We start from the raw sequence: 21,697 nt of genomic DNA, 5'->3' as shown, positions 1-21,697 counted from the left end.
TAGGGTCACGGTCAAGAGTTTCATTGTCAATCAGTCCAAATTGACATTACAGATGTTTAAAAATGTAGTATAATTGTATAGAATGTGCAGAATCCTAGAAATGCATTGAATTGTAAATACTAGTAATTTATAACTGAAGTTGTCCTTTTAAACTACTTTAAACCTTTAAAGCACTAAGAGATGTGAGGTCAACCAGCTGATACTCTATATATCCACTCTACACACATCTTGTCATAGGGGTCAACAGTGCCAGTTAGTATGGTCTCTGTAGACACTGTTTAAATCCATAATATAGTGCCGCAGTAAATGGCCAACAGTAGATGAGCAGCACTGTCCAGAGCCAGATGTTTAACCTTCCCACAGCTCTGCCACTGAGGCTTCAGTGAGAGGAAGGGAGGCAGAGTGAAACTGGCCTGATGGAGAGCACAGGGACAGCGCACGTGTTAGGAGACAGACCAGAGAGGAAAGAAGGCCTGTGTTCTTTCATAGCACGGAGGACTGAGGAGTCAGCACACACACAAACACAGGCTTAGCTCTTCCCCAACAACTCTCCCTACTGCAGCCGCCACATAGGCCTGCAGGTCCTCTATGAACAATGCACACAGGAAACTAAAGACGCTGCCTATGGCCCTATCCTGCAGGACAGTGACCTCGCATAGGGTACAAATCACAGAGAAAAGGAGAGTAGCCCAACTAGCCCCGCCCATCTCTTCCTCTATCCCCAAGCCATTAGGTATGTTGTCGTCATAGGTCTCTCTTTATGTAGTGTTGTCTCTCTTGTCGTGATGTGTTTTGTCCTATATCTTTATTTCATTTATTTGTATTTCAATCCCAGCCCCTGCCCCCGCAGGAGGCCTTTTGCCTTTTGGTAGCCCGTCATTGTAAATAAGAATTTGTTCTTAACTGACTTGCTTAGGTAAATAAAGGTAAAATAAAAAAGCAATTGGGAGAGGCTAGCTCTAGAAACTGACAGTGGACTGGACCATGACAGGCAGCATAGGAAACCCCACAGGGCACACATTGGTTGAATCAACGACGTTTCCATGTCATTTCAATGAAATGACATTGAACCAATGTGGAATAGATGCTGAATTAACGTCTGTACCCAGTGGGACAAAGCCATCATCGACTTGGCCAGTGCTGAACCGTAATTGATTAAACATTCAAATGTTTCTATCTTTAGAAATGGACTCCTATTGTGGGTGCACATAGAGTATGGTCTGGCTTTAGCATCAAATATAAGTATAAAGTATAAAAAGTTATTTAGCAAAAAAACTAAAGTATCATCATATAGAAAGGTCCTAGATGTGTGATATTTTTATCAGATGGCATGCGATCCATATCTAATCCAAGATTGATATACCTGGAATTTAGCATGTCTGATATCAATCAGAGGATTTCAAGGATTTCTCCCTCTGTCTATACCAAGGGATCACGACAATACCTGGTTACAGAATGTTGTTTGCATGTCACCGTGGATTTTAAAGGCCTGCCTAATTAAGACCAGTTATATGGCCAGATTGAGACAGAACCCTATCAACCAGCCCACACTCCAATGTCATTCTCACCCACACGTTCAAAAGCATGAGAACAAAGCCCTACTATTCAATTACTTAACCCAAACATGATAACTCGTTTGAAAATAAGTACTACAATCTATGAAGGGCTATGAAGTAACAGCGCCCTAAAGCTAATAACTCATTTAGATAGTACAAACTTAAAGGGGATAGGAAGTGAGTGTGTCCCAAAGCTGTTCAGACTTTTAAAGCTGATCATACACAGTAAGTGCTTCCAGTGGCCAGGGGCATTCTCTACATGATTCCAGACTAATGTCTCTAACTTATCGTGCCTCTCTAGAACTCCTGGACTAGTCGCTCTGGAAACTATTAGTGACATGTTGCTATAGCAATAAGGGAGCTGATGAGAGGGTTGGAACCAGCAGGGCTTATCAGCGAGAGGACAGCATCTCACTTCTGACCTTGGGATAGCAGGAAAAGCACTAGTATTCACTGGCATTACTGCACAGCTAGAGGGATTCACTTAGTCTCACCAGTAAAGTTTGGATGTGGAAAACATGCCCCCACAAAAACAATTATACAAGGAGAGTTATATCTGCCTCCCATCCCATCTCCAATACAAAGTTTGCTTTGTGGTAGACTCAGAGAGACCAACACATGCTTTTGGGTCCAAGATTTTCCATCTGCTCTTGTATTCCTTTGATGAGCACTAAGTGAGATGGTTGGCATGCCATATAGCAGTCCATAGTTAAATGCTGGAAATATGATATGTTCTATGGTCATGGACTAGTTTAACAGACAAATCAATGGAACAGCTGACATTCCTGTGTTATGGGTGTGACTATAGGGGAACATTGCAGATGATTAGTGTAACATGTAATCACAAAACGGCATTGAGGATTACAGGATAGTAATAGGTAGATCTTTGTCTATAACTATGCAATACCAATAGATTTCCATAATGTACTTGTCGTTTTGTAGTCATCTATACCATAATAGGTGAATGCTAATTCAGCAGGTTGCTCTCTTGTCTGTTGGAATGTCTCATCCCTCCTAAATCAGACTATGTCAACATTTGACCTGCATCTGCCCAAGGTTGAACAGGAATCCAGTCAACCCAAACACTAACAGATGTCTCTTTCTAGGATCATTTGTACTACAATAAAAATCAACTTGTTGCATCAAACTCTACTTATGCAGTGCCTGTCATGCATGTGACGTCCCCTCTTTGCATATTAGTGCACAAAACTCACTAGTGTTTTGGCCTACTGACCGGCAACCAAAGCACCCACATTTCAAACACAGACGTACCGTATGAAGCTGGTCTTTCCAGTGGAATACTGCCCCACAAGGAGAACCATGGGCTTTTTGTCGAAGTCGGCATCCTCTAAGGCGGGCGAGTGGAACTCGTGGAATTTGTAGTGTTCCTCCAAGGGTAACAGCTTGGTTTTGTAGAGCTTCTTGAGGCCATCACTGACTGTCTGAAAGACCTCAGGATCCTTCTTCCTCCTGTCATCGGTACCCAACCAGCTGAACATGATGCAATTCGACAATGGACAATCTTATACTCTATAGGGACCTCTATTGGTGCTTTTTCTATTAAAATAATTCGGATGATCTCTTTCTTATTGGTTTAGTAGATGGTTTGTTTTTTCTTTCAATCAAATATTATGCAGATATATCCTTGAATGGAAAGCGTTCCCCAAGTCTTTACAGGCCAAACACGAGACAAAGATGCACAGACCACTATAAGCCAGTAACTTTACTAGACTAAACACATACTAGTGATCCTAAGTCATTTTTACATGCACATTTACATATCACAGCTAAAAAGCACGATTTTCATTCAAACTGTAGAGGAATCCCAAAAATGATCCACGTATCAAGCTGGCAAATTGTGATGTCGTCTTACATTTGAATTCTGACGCGGTTGAATCTTCAAAATACTGTTCTATATAATATACCTTTTTCGAACCAAATGAAGAAAACAATAATACAGGTATAATATAGCGTAGAATCTTGAGCGGTCACTGGTTTCCACTGGCTTCCCCGGCTTCGTTACTGCAGCATATTTAAATACCAGTCTGACAACGAAATCTAATCCGAAAGGAAATGCCCAACTACTGGCAAAACCCCACCCAGTATTACAGCGACTGAAGGCAGTGATGGCAGCGCCATATTAGCGGATGAGGGACCACTAGCATCTCATTGTTGATGCTCCTCTAGTGGTAATACAACGTAACAAACAATGGGTGATCGCAAAATTGCTATACACATTGTATCAATCATAAATTGCAAGTTTATGGTTTATAACAATCTTCCATCTTACATTACTAAAGAAAATAGAAAAGATCCATGTCAACATTTCCATATACCTACACATATATTGCTTGTGTAATTTAATATATATATATACTGCTACGCGCAAATATATAAATTGTTGACTATATATAAAAACAATAATTTAATAAAATCTTCTCTTTAATAAAAATAGAAAATACCAAAGTGTTACAAAAAAAATGTCATTTTGATGCAGCCCACAATTAAAGGAGAGCACAATGGAACTAAATTGAGGAGAGGATACAACGTAACTGTCTCAAGTCAATTGTAGGCCTACGCTGAAGAATGTATGGTCTACAGTGATGTCAAAAGTTGTAGAGACACAATTGTCCAAATGTAGAGAGAGGGGCAGAGACCATAGCAAGACATCTATCCTTTTCCTTACAGTCTATTCTACATACCAGTATGACACCTGCTGGACAACATTTAAGCATACAATAGTTTATGGTTTATGGATTATTCGACGATTGACCACCACTAGATGGTGCAACAAGATAATACTTTTTTGATCCGTTTGCTATTTTTTTAAGGTCTGTAAATTCAGTTTAGAAGTAAATCGAAGTGAGATTAGTCAATATCAAAAGTACAGCACAATATATAGGATGAATTCGGGAATTGTCAATAAATACATTTGTTCTTTTTTGTCACCAGACCTAGTCTCACCTGTTCAATGGTCACTGCACCTAGCTCTCACAGGCTCACGTCAGAATGAGACATTCATCCATGTTTCTCAAACATACCATTGCAAAGTTGTTGCAAATGTCACATTTCGAAGTGTTTCAGGTTAAGTTTATGTACTACCTCAGAATATGTTAGGGTTAAGGTTAGGGTTAAGTTTGGGCATTCATTCCGAAAGCTTAAGGTTAGCCAAAAACTCCCAATGGTTAACGTAAGGGTTAAGATTTGGGAAAGGCTTAAAACTAAAAACAACTTTCTATTGCCAGATTCGAATTTACAACCTTTGGAATCAGATGCTGCCACCGGTCCACCATCCCCATCCACAATAACCTAGCAAAAACGAAACCTACTTGAAGGTAACCTCGCTGACTGTTACCCCTCGTGGCCGGTTTCCACATTGTCTCCCGAAATCCTCAGACATTGATGAACGTCGAATACTGGCTGGTATCACGGGTGACCCAGCTGGGTCACCAGTATTATAATACCCCTCTGTATAACTCTGTATAAAAAAAACTTGAGATTAATTAGGCTGCATGGTTGATTATAGACGATATCTATTACTGCATACATACATTGCAAGCACAATAGACTACAGAACCTTGTACATTATGATTTACACGGTAGGTGGTGCTAAACCCATTCGATTTTATAGATACCCCCAACCGGCTGATTTTTATCGAGCTGGACGGATTCCAGTATAGTACTTCGTAGCTCCAGCGAGTCATCGCTGTGTAACAGCCTACTACCAGTCCCGTCATAGACATTCTCGCAACCAGGGAATGCGTCTGGAGCGAGCGTGCAGCGCTCGAGAAGAGAACCAGAGAATGTGAGAGCAGCGCGCAAAACCACATCTCCACAACCGACTTTCATAGAATTCCTAGAAATGTGCTTCTCGTAGATTGCCCAGCGCCAATAAAGCGGGGATATCTGCTCCAGTAACTCATAGGAAAATGAAACGGCTTTCCCGAAAGCTGACTTTGGCATTGGTGGTGCTTTGTTGGATTGCTGCACTACTGTATTTGATACTCTTAAGTAGGCAGAAAGTATCGGACCTGGGGACTAAAGATGCACAGTACAGAAAGGTAAGCAGCACTATCAGTTCTTATTCGATAATAATTTTACCTATATCACACAATATCACTTCCTATGCATTTAGCAGTTGTGTAGTCTAAACTTGTACCAATATACAGAAGAGTGCTAGGTGCGCGCAGGTAATGCGTGTTTCTAGGAAAATATTTCATGAGGTTTGAGAGGGTGTCAGAATTTCCACGGAGCTATATGCAGAACGAGTATCACGGCTCCCTCTCTATATTGCTTCCTAGAAGTTTGCAGACTACATACAACCAGTTTTTCCTAACTTTAAAAAAATTCAGGATCGAATGAATTTGTCTGCATACATTATCTATTGCAAAGTGCAGTTTCAAGTGGTTAAAAGTTTCAGGTTTTAATGTCACACCCACAAGTACAGTGAAATGCCTTTCTTGCTAGCTCTAAACTCCAAAAATGCAGCAATCAATAGCAATGTAAAACTAAAAATAATATTAGGTTGAACAAAAACACACAATAAATAAAAAATAAGATATAAGAAGAACACGAGAAACGTAAGCATACGATATACAGGGTCAGTCAGGGTCAGTCAGTTCCAGTATCATAAAGCATGTACAATGTGCAGGGATACTGGAGTGATAGTTATAGATATGTATAGGGGTAAAGTGACTAGGCATCAGGATACATAATAATGTGTTTATAAGTATTTTATTGATGTTTAGATGAGATTTCTGTACGTTCCAAAGTGAAAAGAAGATACAGTTGTAATCATATAATATTTAACGGAATACACATCCGATAGCCTATGACATGCATCTTGCACAAGTTATCAGTTATTAAACACTGATACATGAATTCCTATATGAATTCCTCAAATACACGAATTCCGCAATTCCTCAATCTGTTGTTAACATAATTTAAACTGTATCCATGAATTTCTGCCTATTGGCCCTTTATAGGCACCTGGCCTTAGATGTTCTGTACTTGTGCCTGAAAATGCAGCATTATCAGACAATCGGTTAAATCATTGACTTGTAATAGGTGGTCCCTGTGTGAAAATACATTTTGAATGAGCTGAAGGACATAATGTGATGGAATAACACCGTCTACCTTTACCAAAACAGTCAGACTGGGGCAATTATAGCCATCAAAGATGTAACCTTTTTACAGCCGACACATTTCTATGCCTAATACTCCTGTTTTATAAAGGCAGCTTTAATGAAACCATTGCCACTTTCCCCCCTGAAGTATAACTTGTTTTGTGCAGTTCAGAAGACAGATTTGATCATATTTTGTGGTCCAGTTATTGTGGTATATCTGGGGGGTTTTCAAAGCTGCCTAAAGTGCTGTATGCCACTCCGAATTCCTCAGGCAAATGAGGAAGTGAGTGCTTTTCAGTGTGGGAGCTGAATGGTGGAATTACACTTGTGATGTAGGCACTCGGCTGGATTGATGATTCAGTTTCAAAATGGTACACACCAAAATCAATGGTGCACATTTCACTCGGAAAGTGTTAAAAGTACACTATTTTCAGTGGAACGTATGATTCCCACTTTACTGGTTTTAAAATAACACGTTTGAAAGTGTTAAAGATTTAATTCTGTTGCAGTGTTCTCCATTTAACTTGGAAAGTGTCAAATGAAACTGATTATGGTGTTTGCATAATTCTACTGTAGAGTAATATGCAGCACCTACAGTGTAAAATATAACACTTGATTTAGAGTAGAATTGACTCACTTTGCTTAGTGCTCACGCTGCTTAGTGTAAGAAATGATCACCTGTAGTGTTACACTAAATAGTTTTGGGGTGTTGTTGTAACACTGAATGGTGTAAAGCAAATGTTCCAAACTCATTTCATCAAGGGCTAAGTGTGTGTGGCTTTTCACTCCTTCCTTATACTTGATTGATGAATTAAGGTCACTCATTAGTAAGGAACTCCCCTCACCTGGTTGTCTAGGTCTTAATTGAAAGGTAAAAACTAAAACCAGCAGATACTAGGCCCTTCAACGGAATGAGTTTGAGACCCCTGGGGTAAACCCCAGTTTGCATATTACCCAGGGTGCCTTTTTTTATTTGATTGAATTGTAGCGTTACCACACATGACTGTATTTGTTAGCGACAGAGACGTGGTTATACAATTATTTCCTTATTTCATTATTTACAAAACATAAACATACAAACGCACAGAAACATCCGCGACACCACCCCTGCCCATATCCACCTGCCCATATCCACCTGCCCATATCCACCTGCCCATATCCACCTGCCCATATGCACCTGCCCATATCCCCCTGCCCATATCCACCTGCCCATATCCCCCTGCCCATATCCACCTGCCCATATGCCCCCCCTGCCCATATATCCACCTGCCCATATCCACCTGCCCATATCCCCCTGCCCATATCCACCTGCCCATATCCACCTGCCCATATCCACCTGCCCATATCCCCCTGCCCATATCCACCTGCCCATATCCACCTGCCCATATATGCCCATATCCCCTGCCCATATCCACCTGCCCATATCCCCCTGCCCATATCCATCCCCTGCCCATATCCACCTGCCCATATATGCCCATATCCCCTGCCCATATCCATACCTGCCCATATCCATGCCCATATCCCCCTGCCCATATCCACCTGCCCATATGCCCATATCCCCTGCCCATATCCACCTGCCCATATGCCCATATCCCCTGCCCATATCCACCTGCCCATATCCACCTGCCCATATCCACCTGCCCATATGCCCCCCCTGCCCATATCCACCTGCCCATATCCACCTGCCCATATCCACCTGCCCATATCCCCCCTGCCCATATCCCCCTGCCCATATCCACCTGCCCATATCCATCCATCCACCTGCCCATATCCACCTGCCCATATCCCCTGCCCATATCCCCCTGCCCATATCCACCTGCCCATATCCACCTGCCCATATCCCCTGCCCATATCCCCCTGCCCATATCCCCTGCCCCCTGCCCATATCCCCCTCCATATCCACCTGCCCATATGCCCATATCCCCTGCCCATATCCCCTGCCCATATCCCCTCCACCTGCCCATATCCACCTGCCCATATCCCCCTGCCCATATCCCCCTGCCCATATCCACCTGCCCATATCCACCTGCCCATATCCACCTGCCCATATCCACCTGCCCATATCCCCTGCCCATATCCACCTGCCCCACCCCTGCCCCCACCTGCCCATATCCACCTGCCCATATCCACCTGCCCATCCCCTGCCCATATCCACCTGCCCATATCCCCCTGCCCATATCCACCTGCCCATATCCACCTGCCCATATCCACCTGCCCATATCCACCTGCCCATATCCACCTGCCCATATCCACCTGCCCATATCCACCTGCCCATATCCACCTGCCCATATCCCCCTGCCCATATCCCCCTGCCCATATCCACCTGCCCATATCCACCTGCCCATATCCCCCTGCCCATATCCACCTGCCCATATCCACCTGCCCATATCCACCTGCCCATATCCACCTGCCCATATCCACCTGCCCATATCCACCTGCCCATATCCACCTGCCCATATCCCCCTGCCCATATCCACCTGCCCATATCCACCTGCCCATATCCCCCTGCCCATATCCACCTGCCCATATCCACCTGCCCATATCCACCTGCTCATACCCCCATCTTCAGCGCCTGCATCACTCTCCGCCACATGGCCTCAAACGGCACCACTTTGTTTCTCTTCATCGCCCACACACTTTCAACATTTAGATAATAAAGCAGTTGACCCTTCCATTGTGTTAACGATAGAGGATTGGTTGATTCCCAGTTTTTAAGTATAGCCTTTTTTCAAGATGATTGACAAGAAAAGTATCGTCCAACCCATCGGGTATCTCACTGCACCCTCATATGCCATGTCTTGAAATATGCAGACTGATGGATTAAAAGTACATTTAAATTGTAATACTTCGGACAGCCAACTTTCTAACTCCGCCCATAACATTTAGAGTTTATAGCATTCCCAAAAGGCATGGATTATTGAGTCATTGTTAGTTTACACATACGACATGACTCTGCCATTCTGAATTTGGTCCCTTGTGTAATACATTCTCTACATTCGTATATACTGGATTAAGTGCCCATTTTCATTTAACTGTCATTTATTTATTTATGTTCCAACATTCCCTTCATCAGGGCTCCCGAGTGGCACAGCAGTCTAAGGCACTGCATCTCAGTGCTAGAGGCACCACTACAGACCCTGGTTTGATTCCAGGCTGTATCACAACCGGCTGTGATCGGGAGTCCCATAAGGCGGTGCACAATTGGCCCAGCGTCGTTCGGGTTAGGGGAGGGTTTGGCCAGGGTAGGCCGTCATTGTAAAATAATATTTTTTTTTAACTGACTTGCCTAGTTACATAAAGGTTAAATAAAAATATTGTACCAATATCAGTTATTTTTAAGCCTTGGTTCCAATAGTTGATATATTTTTTAAAGAGATTGTCAGTTGGATAGGGTCTCTGCAAGGTTTTTTATATCTTACCTATCATATGAATATCCTTTTCTGACTCAAATAGGATTCCCTCAAGTTTGCTAATGTGTCCAATAGATTTCAATTTGAAAGTTCTTCCCTTTTAAAGGCCTGTGGCTTTCACCAACGGAGTACCTAGGCGAATGCTATTATTAAAATGTAACTCTATAACAATACAATACATATATCATAAGGCCTTACTTCAATGGCCTAATTTTAACCTAACAGTGGTGTTAAGAAACTCCTGGTTTACAGGTCACATCAGGCCTGCAAGTCACATTATGCTGGCTTGCAAAGTGATGTTTAATTCCTATTGGAATCCAAACACTGTTAGGATATCCAACAGTTGGAATTTACATTCACCCACACCCTGCATTCAGAATGACTGTCAAGGGTTTAAGAAATGTGTTAAGAAGACTGCCTAAACCATTTAAACTGGAACAACCATTTCAGTAACAGTGCAATCAATCGAACTAACTGATTGGATTAGTTTAGAAACATTTGTTATGTATCTATGTGTATCATAAGATTAATCAATCAATCAATCAATCAATGTACAAGCAAAAACACAGATATTAAAAACAATCATAAAAAAAATCTCCCTGAAGTAGAGCATGCTGAAAACTATAACAATGATTGGTTAGGTTTTGATGGGAGTGTTTTACTCTCTAAAATGTAGATTTACTTGACTGTTAATTTCACTTTTACGAAGTGAATTTAATTCTGGAATCAACACTAGAAATGTTACACTGAAAAATCAACACTGGCCAATTGAAGGGCCTCTATCAACTGAGTACTGTTAGGACATTGGTAAAATGGGAAAAAAATGCAGAGTCAGGCGCAGGGCACAGTTCTGAGTAATCATCCAAAGTTTACTCCAAAATAAGTAAGATTCCAACAAGGAACAAATACAATAATCCCAAGGATGAACAACGAGAACCCACACGACAAACAATACAGAGAGGGAAATCAGAGGGTTAATTAAGGAACATATTTAATGGAATAGAAACCAGGTGTGTATGATCAAGACAAAAAAAAATGAAAATGAAACATAGATCGGTGGTGTCGAGAAAGCCAGTGACGTCGACCGCCGACCTCCGAACACCGCCCGAAGAAGGAGAGGGACCAACTTCAGCCGAAGTCGTGACAAGTATGTTTTAGTCTGAGATGGTGTTTGGGTTTCTGGAGTAAAGTTTCAAGTTGGAATGTTCATGCTGATGAGTTTCAACGTTGGGTAAAACATTGAAATAAATCAAAAATATTTTCAAGACGCTGAGTTATGGGTTGAAGACCTGGAAGAAATGATTTGTAGAGTAAGCAGACCAGAAAAATGGGTAGTCTGTGGGAAATGCTGCTGCACAGATAATAAAACATACATTGTGGGTATCTGTCATTCAAATGCAAATGCAATATTCCCACTCAGTGTACTCTCACCACATAGTTTATTTTTGTATTACATTTTTTCAGGGGGTAGGTCAGCTTTAATACTGCAGATAGAGTGTGGCTTCCATTAATGTAAATGTCTGTATCATTTCCAGTCCCCCATATATATTTATGGTAAATATACAGTACCAGTCAAAAGTTTGGACACACCTACTTATTCCACGGTTTTTCCTTCTTTTTACTATTGTCTACATTGCAGATGATGACATCAAAATTAGGAAATAACACATATGAAATCATGTAATAACCAATAACTAAATAAATCAAAATATATTTATATTTGAGATTCTTCAAAGTAGACACCCTTTTCCTTGATGATAGCTTTAAACACTCTTGGTATTCTCTGAACCAGCTTCATGAGGATTGCTTTTCCAACCATCTTGAAGGAGTTCCCACATATGCTGAGCACTTGTTGGCTGCTTTTCCTTCACTCTGAGGTCCAACTCATCCCAATTGGGTTGTGGAGGCCAGGTCATCTGACACAGCACTCCATCACTCTCCTTCTTGATCAAATAGCCCTTACACAGCCTGGAGGTGTGTTATGGGTCATAGTTCTGTTGAAAAACATTTAATAGTCCCACTAAGCGCAAACCAGATGGGATGGCGTATCACTGCAGAATGTTGTGGTAGCCATGCTGGTTAAGTGTGCCTTGAATTCTAAATAAATCACTGACAGTGTCACCAGTGTCCTTCTCCATGCTTCACGGTGGGAACCACACATGTGGAGATCATCCGTTCACCTACTCTGCGTCTCACAAAGACACTGCGGTTGGAACCAACAATCTAACATTTGGACTCATCAGACCAAAGGACAGATATCCACCGGTCTAATGTCCATTGCTCCTATTTTGTCTCTTCTTCTTATTGGTGTTCTTAGTAGTGGTTTCTTTGCAGCAATTAGACCACGAAGGCCTGATTGACACAATCTCCTCTGAACAGTTGATGTTGAGATGTGTCTGTTACTTGAACTCTGAAGCATTTATTTGGGCTGCAATTTCTGAGACTGGTAACTCTAAGGAACTTATCCTCTGCAGCAGCGGTAATCTGGCTCTTCCTTTCCTGTGGCTGTCATCATGAGAGCCAGTTTCATCATAGCGCTTGATGGTTTTTAAGACTGTACTTGAAGACTGTACCTTCATGTCTTAAAGTAATGATGGACTGTCATTTCTCTTTTGCTTATTTAAGCTGTTCTTGCCGTAATATGGACTTGGTCTTTTACCGAACAGGGCTATCTTCTGTATACCACCCCTAGGTTGTTAACACAACTATTTGGCTCAAACTGTAAGGGAGTGCGTACCTGGCGACAGGGAAGTCAGGTGCAGGAGCGCAAAACTGGGTAATCAACGGGGCAGTTTTATTCATAAAACCACCGGAAACCAGAACAATAAACAAATGGGTACAAAACCCGTCGCGCACCAGAGAAAATGTGCACATGCACTTACAATAAACAATTCCGCACAAAGACATGGAGGGTACACAACATGTAATACACAACATGTAATGAGTGATATTAAGACCAGGTGTGTGAGAAGACAAGACAAAACAAATGGAAAATGAAAAGTGGATTGATGATGGTTAGAAGACCGCCGAGCGCCGCCCGAACAAGGAGAGGAACCGACTTCGGCGGAAGTCAAGGCACAAACACATTAAAAAGGAAAGAAATTCCATAAATGAACCTTTAACATGGCACACTTTAACATGTTAATTGAAATGCATTTCAGGTGACTACCTCATGAAGCTGGTTTGAGAGAATGCCAAGAGTGTCCAAAGCTGTCATCAAGGCAAAGTTGGCTATTTTGTATAATCTCAAATATAAAATGTATTTTGATTTGTTTATAACCTTTTTGGTTACTACATGATTCCATATGTGTTATTTCATAGTTTTGATGTTTTCACTATTATTCTACAATGTAGAAAATAGTAAAAAATAAAGGAAAACTCTTGAATGAGTAGCTGTGTTGTCACGTTCTGACCTTTATTTCCTTTGTTTTGTATTTATTTAGTATGGCTAGGGCGTGAGTTGGGTGGGCAGTCTATGTTTGTTTTTCTAGGTTTTGGGTATTTCTATGTTTCGGCCTAGTATGGTTCTCAATCAGAGGCAGGTGTCATTAGTTGTCTCTGATTGAGAATCATACTTAGGTAGCCTGGGTGCACTGTTTGTTTGTGGGTGATTGTCTATGTTAGTGGCTTGTGTCAGCACAGGTCTCATTTTGTAGCTTCACGGTCTTTATTGTTTTTGTAGTGTTCGTGTTTATCTTTTGTTATTAAACATGAATCAAAGAAACCACGCTGCATTTTGGTCCGCCTCTACTTCACCTAAAGAGAACCGTTACAGAATCACCCACCACAACAGGACCAAGCGGCGTGGTAACGGGCAGCAGCAGGAGCAGCACGAGAGACTTCTGGACATGGGAGGAGGAATTGGAAGGAAAAGGACCCTGGGCACAGCCTGGGTCCTGGAGAATATCGCCGCCCCAAAGAAGAGCTGGAAGCGACGAAGGCGGAGAGGCGCTGGTATGTGGAGGCAGCACGGCGGCGTGGATGGAAGCCCGAGAGTCAGCCCCAAAAATGTATTGGGGGTACACAGGAAGTGTGGTGAAGCCAGGTAGGACACCTGCGCCAACTTCCTGTGCTGGGGCTGGAGAGACCGGGCAGGCACCGTGTTATGCTGTGAAGCGTACGGTGTCCCCAGTGCGGGTGCATAGCCCGGTGCAGTACATTCCAGCTCCGCGTATCGGCCGGGCTAGAGTGGGCATCGAGCCAAGTGCCATGAAGCCGGCTCTACGCATCTGGTCTCCAGTGCGTCTCCTTGGGACGGCTTTCATGGCACCAGCCTTGCGCACGGTGTCCCCGGTTCGCCTGCATTGCCTAGTGCGGGCTATTCCACCTCGCCGCACTGTCAGGGCGACCTGGACCATTCAACCGGGTAAGGTTGGGCAGGCTCGGTGCTCAAGAGCTCCAGTGCGCCTGCACGGTCCGGTCTATCCGTCACCACCTCCACGCACCAGCCCTCCGGTGGCAGCCCCCCACACTAGGCTGTCTCTCCGGCTCATCCTTACAGGGGCTCCCGCCTGTCCAGCGCTGCCGGAGCCTTCCTCCTCTCCAGTGCTGCCGGAATCTCCCGCCTGTCCGGCGCTGCTGCCGGAGTCTCCCGCCTGTCCGGCCTGTCCGGCGCCAGAGCCCCTCAGCCCAGAGGCGCCAGAGCCCCTCAGCCCAGAGGCGCCAGAGCCCCTGCCCCTCTGTTCCGAGCCCCCGCCCCTCTGTCCCGAGCCTCCGTCCCACTGTCCCGAGCCTCCGCCCCTCTGTCCATTGAGAAGAGTTGCCATGGTTAGGAAGCCACGGAGGCGGACAATGAGTCGGACTAAGACAATGTTGAAGTGGGGTCCGCGTCCCGCGCCAGAGCCGCCAACGCGGACAGACGCCCACCAAGACCCTCCCCTATAGGTTAAGGTTTTGGGGCCGGAGTCCGCACCTTTGGGGGTACTGTCATGTTCTGACCTTTATTTCCTTTGTTTTGTATTTATTTAGTATGGTCAGGGCGTGAGTTGGGTGGGCAGTCTGTTTGTTTTTCTAGGTTTTGGGTATTTCTATGTTTCGGCCTAGTATGGTTCTCAATCAGAGGCAGGTGTCATTAGTTGTCTCTGATTGAGAATCATACTTAGGTAGCCTGGGTTGCACTGTTTGTTGATGGGTGATTGTCTATGTTAGTGGCTTGTGTCAGCACAGGTCTCATTTGTAGCTTCACGGTCGTCATTGGTTTATTGTTTTTGTTACTCTTTTGTATAGTGTTGCAGTGTTCAGTGTTCTCTTTATTAAAATTCACTATGAACACATACCACGCCGCATATTGGTCCTCTGACCCTTCTCGCCTCTCCTCTTCATATGAAGAGGAGGAAGACCGTGACATGTGTCCAAACTTTTGACTGGTACTGTATATATAAAATATGTACTTAAAAACAAATATTTTCCTTTATTCTTTTCCCGTAACACTACCACCCCTCCCCTAATTGGAGTAAACTAATGGACAACAACACTTAGACTTCTACTTCCATAATATAGTATATACGTACTATATACATTTTACAGACACTGTATATTTTACAATAGCTATCTTTTGTTTGTTCTTATTCCCATCTTTCAGCTACCCTCAACCCCTCCAATCTATCTCAGAAGACCATGTAGGTTTGTTTACCTAGCTGCTTTGTGAACAATAAAAGCTGCAGACTGCCTAAGGATATCTATAGCAGAGCATGGATTCATCCTTCCTTTGAAGAACACAGCAGTTTCTCTTCCCCCTCAAGCTCTGTCTTTTGGGGGTCTTTGAGCTATTCCTGATGCAGATTGGGAGCTGTTCTGCAGAGGAAGCTTGTGCAGCACAAAGCACAGATCCCATAGGGGATCTCGCTCAGCCTTTTCATCCCCAACGATATACTTTTCTTTTCTGAATCAGTTGTCTGCCGCTAGGCTTTTATTATGCGTCTTACATCTCTTTTTGTGTGGCATTTCAGCAGCACACTTTTCTGAAGCTTAAGTTTGTACGGTGCTTGGCATGTGGTTGAGACTCGCCCGGAGCTGTGTGTGGGGAATCTAACTACTATGTAACCTTAGGATAATCGGGTCATTATTATGTTTTTAAGTTGTACTGTAAACTTAAATGACTCGTAGGATGTATAGCACACAATGATTGTTTTCAGGAGAACAATTCTCATAGACACGCGTGTGTTTTTCTCAGCCATACTGGGTTCTTCTATTTTTCCCTCTATGTCATAAAATAACCTTACCTTACCTACCTTACATTCCTCCAGCTCTCAACAACTCTGTTATTTCTCATGTCATGTCTGTTCCCAATGTAACTCTCACCTGGTGAACAAACAAGACAGATGTTCCAATCACAGTGTTCCGCTTTTGTATCACAATGCCAATGACTCGCGAATGCTCTCGTCCACATGATTGGAATGACACATTTCTACCTCGTATGAAATTGAATTTTTGTTATTTTTTCCCATTGCTAGTAGAGCAACGAGGGAGAAATAAAATGAGTTCTGAGGATGAAAATGACTGAAGCTGGGAATGAATATGTTTTACATGTAAGGATTGCCGCACCACATCTTCAGGATTGGTACAGTAGGTGTTATATGAATGTGCTAGGATTACTGTGGACGGAGTCAAACTATGGGATATTGAGTCATCTTGAAGGGAGCGAGTGTTTGTGGTTATAGAGTAGCCATTGAAAGGAGGCACTGTCCTTGTGCACAAGGTCTTTCATTTTCTCTGACGTGGTGTTTGCACAGTACGTGTAAAAAGTGAGTGTTATTGAAAGCCTTAGGCAAGCAGGATGGGATCGACTGAAGGAACTATGAAAACACTTAAACACTTAGCAAAATATGCAGTGTCCTTTTTATTATTTACTCTCAAAGTGTTACCCAAAACCCATCTCCTGTTAAAGAGAAAAACAGTAGCACGCCTCATTTAATATGTGTTAATCATTTTGCTATTCCCAGTTTGATATTGAAAGAAATTGCCTTAGCAGAGGCTGTTAGACTGTTACTCTTAGCTAAGTGCTGTGATAGGGCTGTTTTGCAGTCATTACCATGCCCGGAGGAGTTATTCCCCCTATTATGAGGAGCAGATCAATAAATCATACCATCCTCACACACACACACACACACACACACACACACACACACACACACACACACACACACACACACACACACACACACACACACACACACACACACACACACACACACACACACACACACACACACACACACACACACACACACACACACACACACACACACACACACACACACACACACTGCCTGCTTGATAATAACTTTCCCACCCATACAGCATTGTAATGGCACAACACTGCTGCTGCTGAAATGCTGAAACATTCAAACAGGGCTGATGGGATTCTGTCTAGACTATGGAAAAATTATATACATTTATTCTAAATGGGCTGTCAGTTGTAACCAATGTGTTTTTCGCTCTCCCTAGAAAATGTCTGCTTTTGCTGCACATTTGTAATTTTCACCTTTATCTCCCAAGAATTGAGGCATCAATCTTATTTAGTCAGTGCTGCTAGAGCTATTTCTCAATGCACTAGACAGAGCGAGTGACGTTCTAAAGACAGAATAGTGACAAAGAGCAAATAAAACCATTTAGAGAAGAGAACGTACCACCTTCTTTTTGTTTGAAGTCATTCATGTGAAAGAGTCTGATTTCAACCGGAGTCAGTGAGGAAGATGTTGACAGTGGAGAGGGATCACACACCTAAGTGAAAGGAATAAACTAACTTGTCACGTTTGGTATTTCCCTGAGAAATTGGTGCCGTTAAGCGGATGGCTTTAGAGCTGAGAATCTGCAGTGTTTGCTGTCACACATTGAGCTTTCATAGTGTGTCTGTGAGCAGAGTTACATCATGGAGGATTCATGTAGATGGCCTCACACATGAATCAAACCTGAGACTAAAGCTAAGAGAAAATGAAAAATGAAATTCACCTTCAGGTATTGTTGTTGTTTGTTTGATGATTAAGAATGTATATACACAGTATATAGCCATGTAATAAAATGATAGTTTATTACATCTCTCTTGTATAAAGGAAAAAGTGTTACCAATTGGATTGCTGAATATGAACATTTTATTTTTGTGTGATCAACAGTTTTTTTTCCCAGAGTGAAAAAATATGGATATTTCTTCTAACTTTATGAAAGCCCAGCAGATTTCTCTCAACTCAGGCTCAGCTCAAACACTACCTGAATCTGAAGTTATAATGAAAAGGATTTAGAGGCACACAAAGTCTATACACCTTGATGCCTGGGTGCTGGCACATTTGTGTGAATTTAGTTAATATTGGGGCTATTCAGTTTATTGCCTTTCAGACAATTTCTCTCCCAGCTACCAAAATAACACTCAGAGACCTGTGTCCGGCAAGGAAGCGCCCCAGTTATTAGTTTTTCGGTCTGTTGCCCGCAGCCGCTTTGATAATCTCACCACTGATGTTCTTCTGAAGCCTGCTGGAAGGGGGGGGGGCACCTGGAATTTTCTGTTGCTTTATTGTCCCCCCAGCTTGAAAGACATGCTCTATAATTCAATTTGGAGCCCGGGATGCAGTGGCAGCACAGGCAGCAACAGGGAGAGAATTTCTACCATAGAAACCTTGATGCGCTTTTATTGTTTTTTCATTTTCTTGACCTTAGTAAAGGAGAACATGTTCCATGGCTCTCAGATATTCAGCTATGTTCGCAATGTCCCCCTCCCCGAACAGATTTTCTAAACTTAACAAAGTTAGATTCAAGTAGCCTCTTAGGTTCCTATTCAGCTTGAAACGCAGCACAGGGACCATTATATACTGTACATCCTGCCCTGGAGTGGAGTCACCCACAGGGTTACCAGTTAGAAATGACTCACTTATTAGTATGGTATTTCTGTAAGAAATCTGCACTCCATATATCCAATTTCCATTTCCATTCATTTCAAGTGGACCACATGCAGCAGCCAATCGTGGCAAAGTCAACAAGTTGTCAACCAGAACACAGAACCTTAGTAGGCCTGCTAAACCCCAGTGCCTCAGTGATCAAAAGAGGCAAGAGTCAAACTCTCTGACAAACACATTTGGTGTGTTTATTCTGGTTAAAAAAATGGAGAGGTTGGTTTCTCCAGACGCCAAATGCAGAAAAGCAAAAAGGGAATCAAAGTGAATATTTAATAGAATCATCAGCCGGCTCAGCTTTCATACAGTATGGTTTAGATGCGATTGATCAAAATCGCTTCCAGTGCTGTGTACCTCAAATGCGGTTGTTGATTTTTTTTTTTTTGCTCCACTTCTTCAGCATGTTGGAACTAGACCCACTTAGCCCTGGAGATACGGGTTTCCACTGCTACAGTGACAAAATTAAATGACAAACAAATGATTCACTTTATACTCACCCATTTGATTTGCATGGGAATTGAGACATGGGACTGAGAGAGCTATTTATATTATATGTAGGGAACCGTTGGATGTTCGAATGCCATTATGCTTTGGTACAAGGTATGATGGATATGTGAAAATAGCTATAATGTGTGTGCGTTGGCGATAAAAAGCACTTGTCTGTTCCCAGAAAGGAGGCCTGCTCAGGGAGCACTCAAATAGCCTATTTATGTTTGCTTTGATTTATACTTGACCTCCTGCCACATTTAGACATGCTTTTGACACATACAGTTGAAGTCAGAAGTTTACATACACCTTAACCAAATACATTTAAACTCAGTTTTTCACAATTCCTGACATTTAATCCTAGTAAATATTCAGTGTCTTATGTCGGTTAGGATCACCACTTTATTTTAAGAATGTGAAATGTCAGAATAATAGTAGAGAGAATGAATGCAAACCGTAGTCTGGCTTCTTTATGTCGGTTTTGGAGCAGTGGCTTCTTCCTTGCTGAGCGGACTTTCAGGTTATGTCGATATAGGACTCGTTTTACTGTGGATATAGATACTTTTGTACCTGTTTCCTCCAGCATCTTCACAAGGTACTTTGCTGTTGTTCTGGGATTGATTTGCACTTTTCGCACCAAAGTACGTTCATCATCTGTACAGATGAGCGTGGTACCTTCAGGGGTTTGGAAATTGCTCCCAAGGATGAACCAGACGTGGAGGTCTACAAAAAAAATGTCTGTCTTGGTCTTGGCTGATTTCTTTTGATTTTCCCATGCTGTCAAGCAAAGCGGCACTGAGTTTGAAGGTAGGCCTTGAAATACATCCACAGGTACAGGTAATTAGCCTATCAGAAGCTTCTAAAGCCATGACATAATTTTCTGGAATTTTCCAAGCTGTTTAAAGGCACAGTCAACTTAGTGTATGTAAACATCTGACCCACTGGAATTGTGATACATTGAATTATCAGTGAAATAATCTGTCTGTAAACAATTGTTGGAAAAATTACTTGTGTCATGCACAAAGTAGATGTCCTGACCAACTTGCCAAAACTATAGTTTGTTAACAAGAAATTTGTGGAGTTGTTTCAAAACGAGTTTTAATACTCCAACCTAAGTGTATGTAAACTTACGACTTCAACTGTATATGTACACACACACACGCACGCACGCACACACACACACACACACACACACACACACACACACACACACACACACACACACACACACACACACACACACACACACACACACACACACACACACACACACACAGAAAACAGCACATTCCATGTAACAGCTGCCAGACTAATATCACGTCCTCTTGCTCTCCTCCCACTGCTGCAATGATTCATATGACTGACTGTGTTTTCTCCACCCTGTATTGCGGCAAGCACCATTCCAACATTACCCATTGAAATAGAGAGGAAGCATTAGACAGAGATAGATTGGTGCAACCAGAAAACAATGTAAAAGGTGGTCGTTGTAAAAGTCCCTTTTTTCACTCTTTGTTGATGACTGCTGATTTACCTGATTGTGTTCCGTCCTTTATAAGACACCAGTATTGACACACCCCTGCTCTGCAGTTTTGGGCTAAATAAACACTGGCTACAGTAACACCAAATAAGAAATGAAGAGAAGGACAACAGAAGTCAAACAAAGTACAAATTATTAGAACAATTCATGATGATGATGCAATGATACCATTTCCAAGTATCTTGTTTTTCCACCTTGAATCAATGTGGCCCTCGACAAGGGCAGGGATAAAGGCAGTGACTTTCTATTTGATTTATTTTAATTTTATTTATTTTATTTCACCTTTATTTAACCAGGTAGGTAAGTTGAGTACAAGTTCTCATTTACAATTGTGACCTGGTCAAGATAAAGCAAAGCAGTTCGACACATATAACAACACAGAGTTAACACAGAGTTAATTCCAAGCATCCGCCTCTAACCCTAGGAAGCTCTTTGCCACCTTCTCCTCCCTCCTGAATCCTCCCCCCCTCCCTCCTCCCTCTCTGCAGATGACTTCGTCAACCATTTTGAAAAGAAGGTCGATGACATCCGATCCTCGTTTGCTAAGTCAAACGACAACACTCCCCTACCCTATGCTCTGACCTCTTTCTCCCCTCTCTCTCCAGATGAAATCTCGCGTCTTGTGACGGCCGGCCGCCCAACAACCTGCCCGCTTGACCCTATCCCCTCCTCTCTTCTCCAGACCATTTCCGGAGACCTT

General features: G+C 42.7%; 2 protein-coding genes across 52 annotated transcripts in view; one reads left to right on the top strand and one right to left on the bottom strand.

Annotated features, from left to right (window-relative positions):
- LOC118386927 (EH domain-containing protein 3-like) overlaps positions 1-5,010 on the bottom strand; it is a 39,573-nt gene extending 34,563 nt beyond the window's left edge. For all 50 annotated transcript variants that reach the window (XM_052523667.1, XM_052523674.1, XM_052523657.1 and 47 more), the window contains exons 1-2: positions 4,886-5,010; positions 2,829-3,026 (exon numbers count right to left, since the gene is read on the bottom strand). In XM_052523667.1, coding sequence (XP_052379627.1) covers positions 2,829-3,026; positions 4,886-4,956 — 269 coding nt within the window. In that variant the 5' untranslated portion in view covers positions 4,957-5,010. The remainder of the gene's footprint in view (positions 1-2,828; positions 3,027-4,885) is intronic.
- Positions 5,011-5,244: 234 nt separating this feature from the next.
- Positions 5,245-21,697, top strand: part of LOC118386926 (polypeptide N-acetylgalactosaminyltransferase 14-like) — a 130,644-nt gene continuing 114,191 nt past the window's right edge. Inside the window, exon 1 of one of the 2 annotated variants that reach the window (XM_035774933.2) lies at positions 5,245-5,617. In XM_035774933.2, coding sequence (XP_035630826.2) covers positions 5,486-5,617 — 132 coding nt within the window. In that variant the 5' untranslated portion in view covers positions 5,245-5,485. The remainder of the gene's footprint in view (positions 5,618-21,697) is intronic. The other variant, XM_052523656.1, reaches the window with a different exon arrangement.

The sequence above is a fragment of the Oncorhynchus keta genome, chromosome 8, assembly GCF_023373465.1.
Source record: "Oncorhynchus keta strain PuntledgeMale-10-30-2019 chromosome 8, Oket_V2, whole genome shotgun sequence".
Taxonomy (NCBI): Eukaryota; Metazoa; Chordata; class Actinopteri; order Salmoniformes; family Salmonidae; genus Oncorhynchus; species Oncorhynchus keta.
This window is presented reverse-complemented; position numbering and strand designations above follow the sequence as displayed.